Source organism: Lineus longissimus, chromosome 2, assembly GCF_910592395.1.
Source record: "Lineus longissimus chromosome 2, tnLinLong1.2, whole genome shotgun sequence".
Lineage (NCBI taxonomy): Eukaryota > Metazoa > Nemertea > Pilidiophora > Heteronemertea > Lineidae > Lineus > Lineus longissimus.
The window spans coordinates 8,591,304-8,604,398 of record NC_088309.1 but is presented as its reverse complement, the minus strand read 5'-3'; the positions used below and the strand labels follow the sequence as shown (position 1 = coordinate 8,604,398).

Below are 13,095 nucleotides of genomic sequence, written 5' to 3'. Positions count from 1 at the left end.
TATTGATACTGATCATTGTCATCGCCACGCCGCTTGCACCAGCAGTCGTTATTGAATTGCTGAGGACTCTACTCTACAAAATTTCGCCTGACGCTTTCACGGATGATTAATGTTAAATAACCAGTAAACCACCATTTAAATATTTTATGAATTACTGTATCTTGTTTTACGATTTTTCCAATAATGACAGTCGTATTATACCCCATACCCCCTATACACCACTGTGCACATATTGGAAATGTGGCACGGAACATTGTTGGTGGTGTTAAGTTCCCGTGACGCCGGTAGTTCAGGAGTTGTTTTTGTCTCGTAGCAACGTTTCGCACAACCACGATATATTAGAAAAATAAAGTAATCGGATGTTTCCTAAAGCACAACTTTTTATATCTATTGAATTTCAATCATTGATAGAAAATAATCTGTCATTTCCAATAGTGGCTTCGGATACAGTGGCTGTCTCTCCTTATGTTGTTCTTGCGAATCGGACATTTACGAAGCACTGTTTGTTCAAGTGATGGATATCATCAGGATAAACGTTCGTGGGACGGAGTTCTTAACATATCGTTCGACGATCCTTAACCTCCCGGAGTCGACGCTCGCTGAGGCCCTGAGCACGAAGAGCCACTATGAGAGCAGTGTCGGTGCTTATTTTTTCGATAGGAGTGCGGAGTGCTTCAGCATCATTCTAAAGGCACACCAGAAGAAGGAGTTGCACATAACAGACGAAGTGTGCATGATAGACATGGCCGAGGAGTTAGAATACTGGAGGATACCCCTAACTGTCGTCGCCCCTTGTTGTATGGGGAAAATCAACGTAGCGCTACTGGAAAAAGACAGGGCGAAGGCTGTTCGGGAAGAGATAATGTATGACTGTGATAAAAGTTTGGAAATTTTGAGAAAGCGAACGGGATGGCAGATTTATCGTATACGGCTGTGGATGTTTATGCAGATTCCTGTGTATTCAGGTTTGGCAAAGGTAAGTGCCTGTTTTAAGATTTGTTTCGAAGTTTTGTCCCAGATGCCGGATGCCAAATGTGAGCATATTCAGAAGGGTTCATCGAATTGTTTTAGAGAGATAACGATAAAATAATAGAGTGCGTATGAACGGTCTGGTTGAGGTGGTATGTATTGTTGTCGCACATTGGCCTATTGTGTCGTCGTCGGAGGGGCGAGGGGGAGTTTCGTCAATAGTTTCATTTCGTGGTTAATATCAACTTTTAGCGTTTACTGCACCTGGTCTATTCTGCGACTTAGAAATCAAGTTGTTTAAACAAATAGTACCACAAAGTCCTTTGGCCTGGAACGAGGAAAAAGCCTGTCAGAGTGACCACCTGTGTGTACATAGCGGGCCGCGTACTGTTCATTCTAGTTGACATTTTTTCGACACTTTAAATTGCTTTAGTGTCTATTCATTGACAGTTATGCTTGTATATGGGTAAATGCATAGTTTACGCAAACCGTTTCTATGATCATGTACATGAATAGATTTAGTATATCCGTATATACATGTAGGAATCAATGCCCGACAGATGTCCATCATTATCTTACATCAATTTAAATCAATCCCAGGTCATATTTATATGTCGATCCAGCACTGAAGTGGGTTCGGAAGCATATATCAGCGTTATCAGATTTTGTAAAACGTCCGACCAGTCGATTAGGGAAGGGAGATCGCCACTAGTTTTAAATGCATAATTCCCTTCGAAAAAAGCATTATAAAAAGAATGTTCAACATTAGAATTTAGCAACACAATTTATTATAACCCTGTATCACAATTCGTTGGACGTGAAAAAGCTGAAGGCCTACTATTGATTTTGTCAATGAGTATGGCACCGTATGTCGAGCAATCTAATAGTCCATCGCAATTTGTAATGTATTGTACTTTTTCGCACTGAAAATTCACAGGGAAGCACATTTGATTCTGTTTAAATGAAATCGTTTTATTTCTGAGACATTAATAAATCAGTGCCCGCGTTATCACAGTTGCCACTGGTTGACAGAAATATCTATTAACCAATTCGTGACTACCATTCATCGTTTGATGAGGATAAATAGTTTGTATTTACCCTGCTAAACCTGAAACTCGTAAATAAGCGACAATCATGTGCTGTGATAATATTGGATCCAACAACTGATGGGTAATAGGTTTCTAGAAACCCACCCATGAGAACAAGAAGAAAAGATATCACCATTTCAAGCTTCAGAAATGATTATTTGTTCATCACGACACCGTATAGATCGACAGACGGGTGGGCTTTTAGCATTACTTCAATAAATATTGAGTCACAACATTTCAACTTCATAAATTATTCGCCAATAATCGTTTTAACACTTGTAAGATGTGCTTCAACAATTTGACAGATGTGCTATATCTACCGATGTCTTCGGGTATCAATATAATCATGATAATTATAGCATACCATGGCATATCATACTATTTTCGTCTGAAAAAAAGCACAGCCTTGAGGTTAGAACAGTAAATCCTCGAATGTACAAGTTAGATAAGCCTTCGTGAGTAGGCCTACATATTTTTCACATGAAATGAGAAGCAATTTACGACCATGCCTCATTCCCAGTCCTCGGATGCTTTGGAAATCTACCCTTTTAACACATTCATCGACTTCCTCAGCGCTGGCCAATTAGAAGCCAATAATCCTGCTTCACCGGTGCAGATTTCGAATCACGTGTGAGAAATCGCAAAGGAAATGGTGATGGTGACTGCGAAGTATCCTGTGATCATTGACAATCTTTTCTCGCATGTACTAAATGTAAATATAGCAAATTTGGTTATCTTTTCCAGGCGTGGTCATTGCTGATGGCAGGTGTTTTGGTCGGATCCTTGTTTACGTTCGCGGCACACTTTGACAAAGGCGCCAGCTCGAAGGGTGCGAGCGCCGACATCAGTGAACGGCAGGTCGTCAAGATGATCAACACAACAAAGTGGAGAAACATGTGGATGGAACTTCCGAATAACAATGTACTGGTTGTCGACGGTTTATTGAACGGAATCATTTTGGCTGATTTCATTACACGTTTCATTCTCTGTCCGTACAAATGCCAATTTATACGATATTTCTTCACAATACTCGACATTGTTGTGCTGACAGCGTTCTGGGCTGGCGGGATAATTTTTGTCCTCACATACTACGGGAAGGAGACACAGAACCAAACGTCTGTGATACAGTGGATTTGGCTGGCATCGCTTGTTTTACAGATCATGCGCCCATTCCGGCTTTTTGGGCTGGCTAAGAATTTTGTCGGCCTCCGTGTACTGCTCCTTGTGCTGAGAAAGAGCTTTTACGATTTATTGACTGTTTTGATATTCTTTGGAATCGGCATGATTCTTTTCGCATTCCTTATATTCGCTGCTGAAATTAGTGTGGAAGGAACATTCAAAGACGTATGGGAGGGGTGTTGGTGGTCTATCATCACAATGACTACAGTAGGGTACGGCGACATGCACCCGAGGGCCTGGCCCGGTTACTTCGTTGCAATGTGCTGTGCATTCTCGGGTGTCATCATCACCGGACTTTCTATTCCAATACTTAGCACTAATTTCAGTAGTTATTATCGCCATGTTCACACTGCTATGCTGGATGTAGAAAAGTGCTGTGCGGCGGTACGGCATGGGGAGGCAGTGGCACCCGGACCAGTGACACGTCAGCAGGCTGTGGTGAAGAGAGCATACTGAAGACCATAGGCTGTACTTCTGCAAATGTATTGGCAAATGCAAACAACGGAATAATTAAACCTTAATTCTATGTCGATAGATTTATATCGTTGTATTAAGCAAAACGTTTTGGTCACGCCAATATTGATTGCGGCATTTAAAGACAAGGTACACACAGCGCCCGAAATCAGTCATGGTGAAGCAAAGGCGATGGTACCCATGCAGCTGAGCGGCCGATTACCTAAGCCGCTGTCGCCTCTTATGATCCTTCCGCCGACAAACAGGCGGTTCCCTCACAGAGTATACCGGCGAACGACGGCGATGATTGATATGATTACAGCAACGTTTTAGAGAAACCGACAAAGCAGTTATGGTTCTCCCGACCACCGATTGAAGTTCAAGGCATACTGAACAGTGGCGTCCGCATGGTAGAGCAAATTTCATGCTTGAAAGCGAGGCCATGCCACCGGGAATTAAGAGGCGGATCACGGATACTCGCTAGACTATGACACAGTTATATAACCTGTGAAAAACTTATCTTTTTCATAAGGATATGAGCACTGTCTTGCTGATAAAAAGAATAAACGATATAGGACTTGCATTTGCTTTCAGTTTATTTTAAGTTTGCAGTTTTTACTTGGTTTTTGCCTTTTGGTCTTTTTAATCGAACGTACTCGTTAAAAGCAAGCTGTTTCTCTGGTGGTTGATTTTGTTGAAGATATCGTCTCGATCCGTCAGTAGGCTTGCAAAGAAGGCGATCCTTGTAGACATCTAGCGGCTGGACTGACGAGCCTTCATCGAGATGGAGACCAAGTGCCTTCTGAATCTCAGCGCGGAGCATTCGGTAGGCAGGACAAGGATCGAAAGGAGGAGCCAGATCACTCTCGAACTCCTTCAGATACGCTTTACTGGTGGGCTTAATATCTCCTTTTTTCCATTTGCCGATACAGGTTCGTAACTTTTTAATATACCGCACAGCTTTTTCAGCGTCACAACCCTTGTATGTCGATGTTGACAAAGCACCAAGTTCTTTGAGATTATTACTGGAAGCGTCAACCTGTAGTTAAGATAATAATTAGGCCATGGCTACTGCCTTTTTCTATAACATTACCAGGAATATAAAATGTGATATGTTTACTCCTCGGAATATTTACTCGATCAACGGAAGTTAAGATAATAAACTTCTTCTTACCTCAGCCATGTGAGACTCCAATTGTTTTTCATCACGATCAAAGGAAGATGAGAGAATCTCCATCTTCTTGTAGTAGATCTTTTTCTCTTCTTTGACAGCACTTGCATTAACCTGTTGATTCAAGATAAAAGCTTTGCATGTATGCATGTGTACATGTATGTTCAAAAGAGTTAGTCCCTTTGCCGAAGCCTTCACACTCAACGTCAAACTTCCCATTTAGCACGTTCCGTGCAAAAGACAGACCAAATGATATTACTATTATTAGATGAATCGATGCGCCTGCCCAGCATGGATGTCAACGGTACGTATTATATTCTGTCGCATGCAGCAGATGCATTTTTTTGAAACACACATTGTAAAGCGGTCGTGTTGCTGCCTGTAGCCCGAGAAGGAGGCCACTTTTATCTTTTTGGTGCAGTTTCAACCACTCATGAAATGGATTATAGGCACACAACTTTCATTTTCCCTCCAATGGTTAATTTACAATTTTCTACCAGACCCGCAAATGTTTACCTGGAGACGTTTTCGTGACTCTCTGTCAGCACTTGCAATCTTTGCCATATTGCTTCGTGCCAGAGATAGCCTTGCGTCGATATCTGCATAATATTGTCTTTGCGTTCGCTTGGACTCCCTGATTGTGCGCTTCCTTTTTTTATCATCAACCCTGTTATATGATTTTGATCGAGCCTGTGCTGTAAAGAGTAAAGAGAAAGTGTATCAGTTGATGGACCAGACCTAAACCTCAAAAACATTCTCAGTGGCGCTGCGATTGTGTCGCTGGAATCAGACGAAGATCGTTTTTCAGGTTGTTCCTGGCCATTCAGAAGCCTCGGTCGTATACGTTTGAATAACTAACGAAAACAGTAGCGCGAGGCATCTTCCTTTGAGTTCCACGTTTGAGTAATTGCAAGTTTAGATGAATTCCTCACCGGGACATCGTTTCTGCTTATCTTTTTTTGCCAGCCGAATTTTATTACTCCTTGTCCTCCTTCTGCGACCGCTTTCTCCAGAAATGGATCCGTCGACAGACACATCATTTGGATCAACTATATCTGGTTTTTCCATGACCAAGCCATCTTTATCATTTAGAGCTGAAATCATGGACAATGGTTGCTACAGTAACATGTAAGAGAGTGGCACTGTCGCATGTTTTGTCTACTACTCTAGCGCTATAAAAAGTGGGACAAGAGTAGTACACATGAAGAGCGACTGTCTCATGACATCATTTTCTCGCAGTCAACATCAGATGGCGAAGGCAAAGCAACAGTTCTAGCATGCCTGAATCACGTGCAGTTTTCTAATGTCCTTTGATTCATTTCAGTCAAATGCGTTATACAGATGTACGGTAACGGGTCGAATTATTGAATAAGAGAAAATGCACTTTATCAATCCGTTAAAACATGAAAATCTGCACCAACATGCTACTTAGAAAAATGTCTCTAAACTCTATTTATCAATCTATTCTATCTGTACGTCTGCTGACGTGGCATGGTACTTACCTTTTGGAGCCGTAACCCTTCTCTTGACCGAGTCTTGGTGCTCAGTGCTTACGAGAGCGGCGTCTGTTGGCCTCATCCTGAATTCTCCCTGCGAAACCCGAACTGGAAGAAAAATTTAACATAAATGATGCAGATTCTGATATATCATTTTGACGTCATCGCGAAATCGGCCATTTTCGAAAGACCATGGGAAGTGTTCGTCGAGAATTTTCGAGAAGGCCAGGAATAACGGCTTGAATACTCAAAGGTAAACATAAAGATATAGACTTAATGCCGTTTCGGTCAGGGCACCTTCTGGAGTAAGGACTAAGTAGCTTACCTTCTGCAGCTGGCGTGATGCATTTCATGGTCGATTCTTCATTCTCTGCATACACGGAATGGACGTCCTTTTGGGATATGGGAACATCTCCCTGCAAAGACTGAACTGAAATGAAGGTGAATGTCATTTCATCTTAGAGCAGATCGATGGAAAAGAATGTGAGATAGTCATTCAATACAGACAATGCATTCATGTACATCAATACATTTACACGTTTGCAAGAGAAAAGAAGTACCCTTTCATTTTTCCCCACATCAGGTTTCAGTGTTATATTCGATGCTGGCAGGTGCTCATCTGCCATCTAGAGCTCTGTAGTAAATCTACAGGTCGTCACACTGACCGATGCTGGCAGGTGCTCATCTGCCATCTAGAGCTATGTAGTAAATCTACAGGTCGTCACACTGACCGATGCTGGCAGGTGCTCATCTGCCATCTAGAGCTCTGTAGTAAATCTACAGGTCGTCACACTGACCGATGCTGGCAGGTGCTCATCTGCCATCTAGAGCTCTGTAGTAAATCTACAGGTCGTCACACTGACCGATGCTGGCAGGTGCTCATCTGCCATCTAGAGCTCTGTAGTAAATCTACAGGTCGTCACACTGACCGGCGTTGTGTTCGTTCTCGATAAGCGCTTGATAGTGGGCACGGGGCCTTCATTTGCTGCTGGGAAAGAGGAAATATGTGTAGGCCTATTATACATACAATCAGACAGTGAGTCCACCATGACCTTCACCATATCCGAACTTGTAAAACAACACATCAGATCGCCGTTGATATTTTGAACGTCGGTGTCTTGTGAAGTTGAACTTGGCGAAGGCGAATCTCTTATTATGGATTTGTGTGCAAAGACTCGCTTCTTTATCACTGCGGCGAGAAAGCATTTATATATATGGATCATAAAAACGTGTTTGGATCGACAAGATGTATTCTAGGCCTATAATCCAGGGAGGTTTCCCTCAATAAACTGAGATTGAGATTGAGAACAGAAAGATGTGAAAACCTCTCACGACTGCTGCTACACATGCCTGACATCATGAATTACGAACGCCTCTGATGAAATAAACTCAAAGACAAATAAGGTTGTTTGGTATACGCATTACCAAATATCCTGGGAAACATGCTTAGGCCTACCGCTGAAAGGTTTTCCCATGCTGAAGTTCCTGTTCCTAAAGAGAGCTTTTTCTCTCCCCGTGCAGAGGGACCCCGCGGATGTATTAACTTCATAAAAGGATCGTTGCGTTCTAACCCAGTGTTGCTGCGTCACCCCGACGCATCATGAACAGCGTGACGTCAGAGACGGGCAGCGCATGGTGTCGTGTTTTTTTGGCTCAACCTTTTTTTTATCAATATCAATATGACCAAGTATAGACGCCTCTCAAATAGCGCGCCACGCGCATATCCGGTCATCAAAACGAGGCTTTGGTTGACTTGACACTTTGTCATTGTTTTGCAATGCCTACATGTATTGACAAATTAGGAAATAAACCATCAAACAAAAAGTTTAGCTGTTTCTTCGGACGTTTGACCGAACGATATATAATGCAATAGCTTCGGAAGAGCCATCTTTATTCTACACTGTATATGATAAGGTAATGAAAAAGTCGGACCAAGCTCATCACAAACAGCTCAGATAACCCAAGATGACATTTATTCTATTAGACATACGCGCGAGGTCCTTTTCTCGCGCGTAATACTCGACCAACGAAATTGTATCGAATCAAGCGCTCTTTTTGATCTTGTATGATCTAATTCTCTGCGATAACCAGATAAATATGGGTGATGCCTCGATCACTTGTCGGAAGAGGCACCTCGATTCTTCTGACTTTTATCTCATACAATCTCCTTGCTCATTAGGCGAGCAATGTTATCTGCGCTGGAGATGAAGTACTGACCTTTGGACGATGAGACAACTGTTCGGATATTACCACCTGTTTTATTCTTTCTTTATTTGATTTGCGCTTAGGTTACCGGCAGAGGTGGTGACAATGAACGAGAGGGACAAGTCAAAGTAGCGTAATGTTCTCTTTGCATGGCTGGCTAATAACACGCGGGGACAATGTTCTATCTCAAATATGCAAATTTGATAATAGAAGGCATTTCTTTAGCGCGGTCAGTTAGCTTGGTTGTTACTCTGTCTGTTCACAAGCACTTTGGGATAACTATCTTTATCCCGGTCAGGGGAGAATTTGGATGGACGACGTGATAGAAGAAAGACCAGTGATCTGATCCGCCTCGCCGAGCACAGAGGGCCGCCCAGATGGCCGCACTGATGTGGGCCAGGATGATGATGATGATGATGATGGGTAAGGGAACCCACCAGGAGTCGAACCACGATAATTTGATCATTAGGCCGACGCTGTTCCACTTCGAGTGTAGTTTATCGGCTGGTTTATCCCGACACGGTTATTATTTTCGGATTACTCAGATTTTTGCTCAAATAGAAGGGGTAACAGAATAGTCAGTTAACTGACTACAAATTCATGATCAACAACATTGAGACGAGATCCGAAGATACGTAAAATGGCACGAAAGCAGGAAAGAACATCTCGGGACGAAATGCAACATCGCAGAATATCGGCCTGGTGCATGGAATATACCATACTGAACTCAACCTTAACCAAACCATGAGCTTTATAGCAGTGGTGTAACTGGCTCATGAGGCGAATTGCTGGTGACCAACTGTCAACAGCCAATTACGTTTACCAGTTCAAAGAAATGACTCCTTTTAGTATGGCATACTTGGATCACACGCAGTTGAAATTGGTTCTCATAACACCTTCTCAACTCGGAACTTGCTATGTTTTGCCATGGAATGTCTTGTTGTGAAAGCGATTCCTTCATGTTTGTAGAGCTGGGAGAATCGTTTACATTGGTGTGTGACTGGTAGGGGTATCTTATAATCCGAACACCCAAGATCGAAGACAGAAGACTCCCTAAAGTGTTACGGGTCACTAATAGAGTCGTCCCAAGATTTTCTAAAACAAATGTTAGAGGGGTTTAATGCACTCTGTACTTCCCCCAATTCACCAATTTCACCAATATCGGGCGGGTCTGTTGTTAACGGAAATCTATTCCCCACTCTGCATTATCGATTGGACACCGTGACAAAAGCTCTTACAATGAAGCAACGCGATAGAAAACCGTTCATTGGTCAGAAAACCTTTTAAGCTTTTGGCCACAGCACAGTAACAATACCCCTTTTGTCATGAAGCTAAATAAACCATTCAATACCTGTAATAATCATGACGTGTACTCTCTGTTAACATGTTTAATAGTGCAGTTCCGTTTCTTGTTAAAAGAATGTGAGGTAATGGGTTTTAGGCAGTGTATGGCATGTTGGGTGCTGGGAAACGTGATTTGTCAGTTGAGGCTTGAAGTGTTATGAGTGCGGTAGTCTGTGTTGGTGCTGTGCTGTGGGGTAAGTTTCGGTTTGATGTATTTGGCAAAGAGTATGATAACATTTGTTTGACAAGACAACGGTCTCTAGACCACACGTCAAACAAATATTATCATACTCTTTGTCAAATACATCAAACACAAACATATTCCAAAGGAAAGCACCGACACACACAGGCTAAAGCATTCATAACACCTCAAACCTCAACTGATAAATCACGTTAAAAATATTTTGAACGAAAGTTTTGATTCGTCTATGACATTGTGATCACGGTGGGTAAAGGTAACAGTTTACCTTCGTGACACAATAGAAATAAGGCGCTCCGATTTCAGTGTTACGGGGTGCAATCGGATAAAAATAATAAATGCGTGCTTTGACGCCCTTCAGAATGAAAAAATATTTTGTCTGTTTCTTTTGTGTCGTCATTTCCTCTCCCGGTAAGCACGCACTTTCTTGGGTAAACCGATACTTTTACCCACCATGTGTCTGCTTTCATACTTTTGGGTACATTTATTGAGACACCCCGCACATCACCATGTTCGACTTAGGTATAGTTTCTCTAGAAGTCAGTCATCCCCAATACGTGAACGTGCGGAGGTTTTGTTCTGAAGGTGGTTTTTATGGTCCTCTTGCGTCTTTACTTGCCAAGTTATACGTCAGCGATATGACATACTTCGCACCTTCATTTCCGGGAGGATCAGCTTCTACTTCCCGTATGATTCGAGCAAACAACCACTTTTATTTTTTTTTTGAGCACATTCCATTTTCCCTCGGATTTTTTCATTTCCGACAAGTTTTGCAGATCTAGTCCATCTTCAGGCGCATTACTTGGTTTTCTTTCGCGATAAAGCTGCAGCGTATGATGTACAGATCCCATTTGGAATAAAACAATTGTCGCCGATATTTATCAACATATGGCTTTGGCGTCCACGACTTTGAAATAATGGCACCTATTTCCGAACAGCCGTATGCCTCGAATAATTTTTCCGTTTGTCTTGTTGACTCGTTCTCGTGGAAAAAAAACAAAGCATTTTTACAACACGAGCTAAACGCATACTGAATTTAGAACAGAGGAAGAGCTACATTTATTTGGCATTCGTATCACACATTCTTCGACCAAAAATAGATAGTCTCTCTTTCCCCGTATGGCGGCTATTGCATTTGAATGCTAAATTTCGTTGTCTTCATCGACTGTAATAACAAAAACCAGTACTCTCAGAGGCCATCTCTCTCTGCAATCGCTAGAGCTTGGTGCAGGATTTCCTTTAAGGCACAAGGAGCATTTTTTCTCGCCTCGTGATTCCGTCTTTGAAACATCGACTGATTTAAAACGCCAGCGGTAATATCATATATTCAATATTGAGTCGTCGGGTGAACAAATCCAGATTGATCACTATTAAGGCATGCCAACATCGCATTCTATGTAATTTGACAATCTTGATTCGTGACTCTGACAAAGACCTGTGACAAAGCCATGGCTGGCGCCAATAATTCAAAAAGAGTCAGTGTTGTTACCAAAAAAATACAGGAACAGTTAACAATGAATACTTTCAAATTTATTTCGGCTAAAAAGGGCTTTCTCGGTCATGTTGCTGTCAACCTTTTCCGAAAACGGATTCTCCGACCCCCGTATAGCGCTGCCTATGAAAACTACCGACATTTGTTGATACTAAGAAAAAATTGTAACATGATACTTATTTGTAGTAACAAAATCATTACCAAATGCCCGTATCGTACACGTACATGTACATGTATCCTACCATATAACATCCGGAGTCATTACGCCAAACATGCTGCAAACTAGTGATATAGTCACTTAAGTATCATATTTGCCTATTCGCCATCATCAAGAATTAATCAAGACCATATGCCACGTGCATACATGGATAAGGAGCCGACATTATAGTTACAATGATTAATTGCTGTGGTGGTTTTGCTCATTATCTATAAGACATCTATAAATGTAAAGCGCTTTGAGAATGTTGTATATACAATATAAAGCACAATTATTTCATTTGTTCATAACCCAATGCCATGTTACTCTATTTTTTGTGATCAGCGCCTGAGGAGGAAATCGTGACCAAAAGTTCAATCTAAATGCTAATGTTCACATCACATCCGGATCACATGCTCCTGTTGGTGATATCCATGCAGTTGTTTATCACAGCATCAGAGTACCTGGCGAACTGCGATTGTGATGGTACATTCCTGTCTAAAAATATCTCAAAATTAAATCACCAATGTTGTATCAGTGCTGTAAAAATTTGAGGGAGCCTTTTTTCCTGTTCCTTCAAAAACAGACCGACGTAAGCCGTCTAGTTGGCTCTCTGAATGAACCATAGTCCAAGGCCCTATTCGTGAAAAGAGCTCGTCCTCAGTTTGCCTTATGTGGGAAAATTCGTAGTTTGAAAGCTGTAGAATAGCATGCACTTTAAGTATCCGATCGCTTTATTGCTAGCCTAAGGGAAGTCACCCCACTTCAAGTTGACAGCCGAACGGAATGAAGCAGTTAAATTGCGCATTTCAACCGTCTGATATACACGAAAATGAATTTAAGACTAGATTGGGATATCATCTTCTCTTGATGAAATCATCAAACATGGAGACGACGTTTTGCAAATTGATGTTTTTTCTTTATTTTCGGACCAGCAAACACAGTAGATACGTTGTAACTGACGGGATTGGTAATGCAAACTTAACTGTTTGCACTTGACTGCCTTTGTATGAGATAATCGTGGAAGAAGAAGCACGTACCACTTTCCCAGCTCCACCGATGCATATGATGTCGTGACAAACATACCAGATGGTCAGATGCCCGGTGGTCGCAATAAACATGGATGCCTACAGCGATGAGGTGTCTTTTTGCACATCTGATGACTGAATATCTGGCCGCGTTTACCTAAAAGTGACGTTGCATCCTTCGACAATTCACTAAAATTCAAGATCCATCCGTGGGTTTTCAAAGAGACAACTAAAAGCTTGCGTAACCTGCCCTTTGGAAATGGCTTCATTATTCT

General features: G+C 41.9%; 1 protein-coding gene across 1 annotated transcript; it reads left to right on the top strand.

Moving 5' to 3' along the window:
* Positions 1-463: 463 nt before the first annotated feature.
* LOC135482518 (potassium voltage-gated channel subfamily C member 1-like) lies at positions 464-4,364 on the top strand. Its single transcript, XM_064762605.1, has 2 exons — positions 464-976; positions 2,802-4,364. The coding sequence occupies exons 1-2, from the start codon at positions 515-517 to the stop codon at positions 3,690-3,692; spliced, it is 1,353 nt and encodes a 450-aa protein (XP_064618675.1). The 5' UTR covers positions 464-514; the 3' UTR covers positions 3,693-4,364.
* Positions 4,365-13,095: the final 8,731 nt, after the last annotated feature.

Bases quoted from the DNA above. Each gene is read 5' to 3' on its own strand.
- LOC135482518 (XM_064762605.1), top strand. From the start codon at position 515: ATGGATATCATCAGGATAAACGTTCGTGGGACGGAGTTCTTAACATAT. The intron at 977-2,801 runs GTAAGTGCCTGT...TATCTTTTCCAG, and splicing joins TGTATTCAGGTTTGGCAAAG to GCGTGGTCATTGCTGATGGC.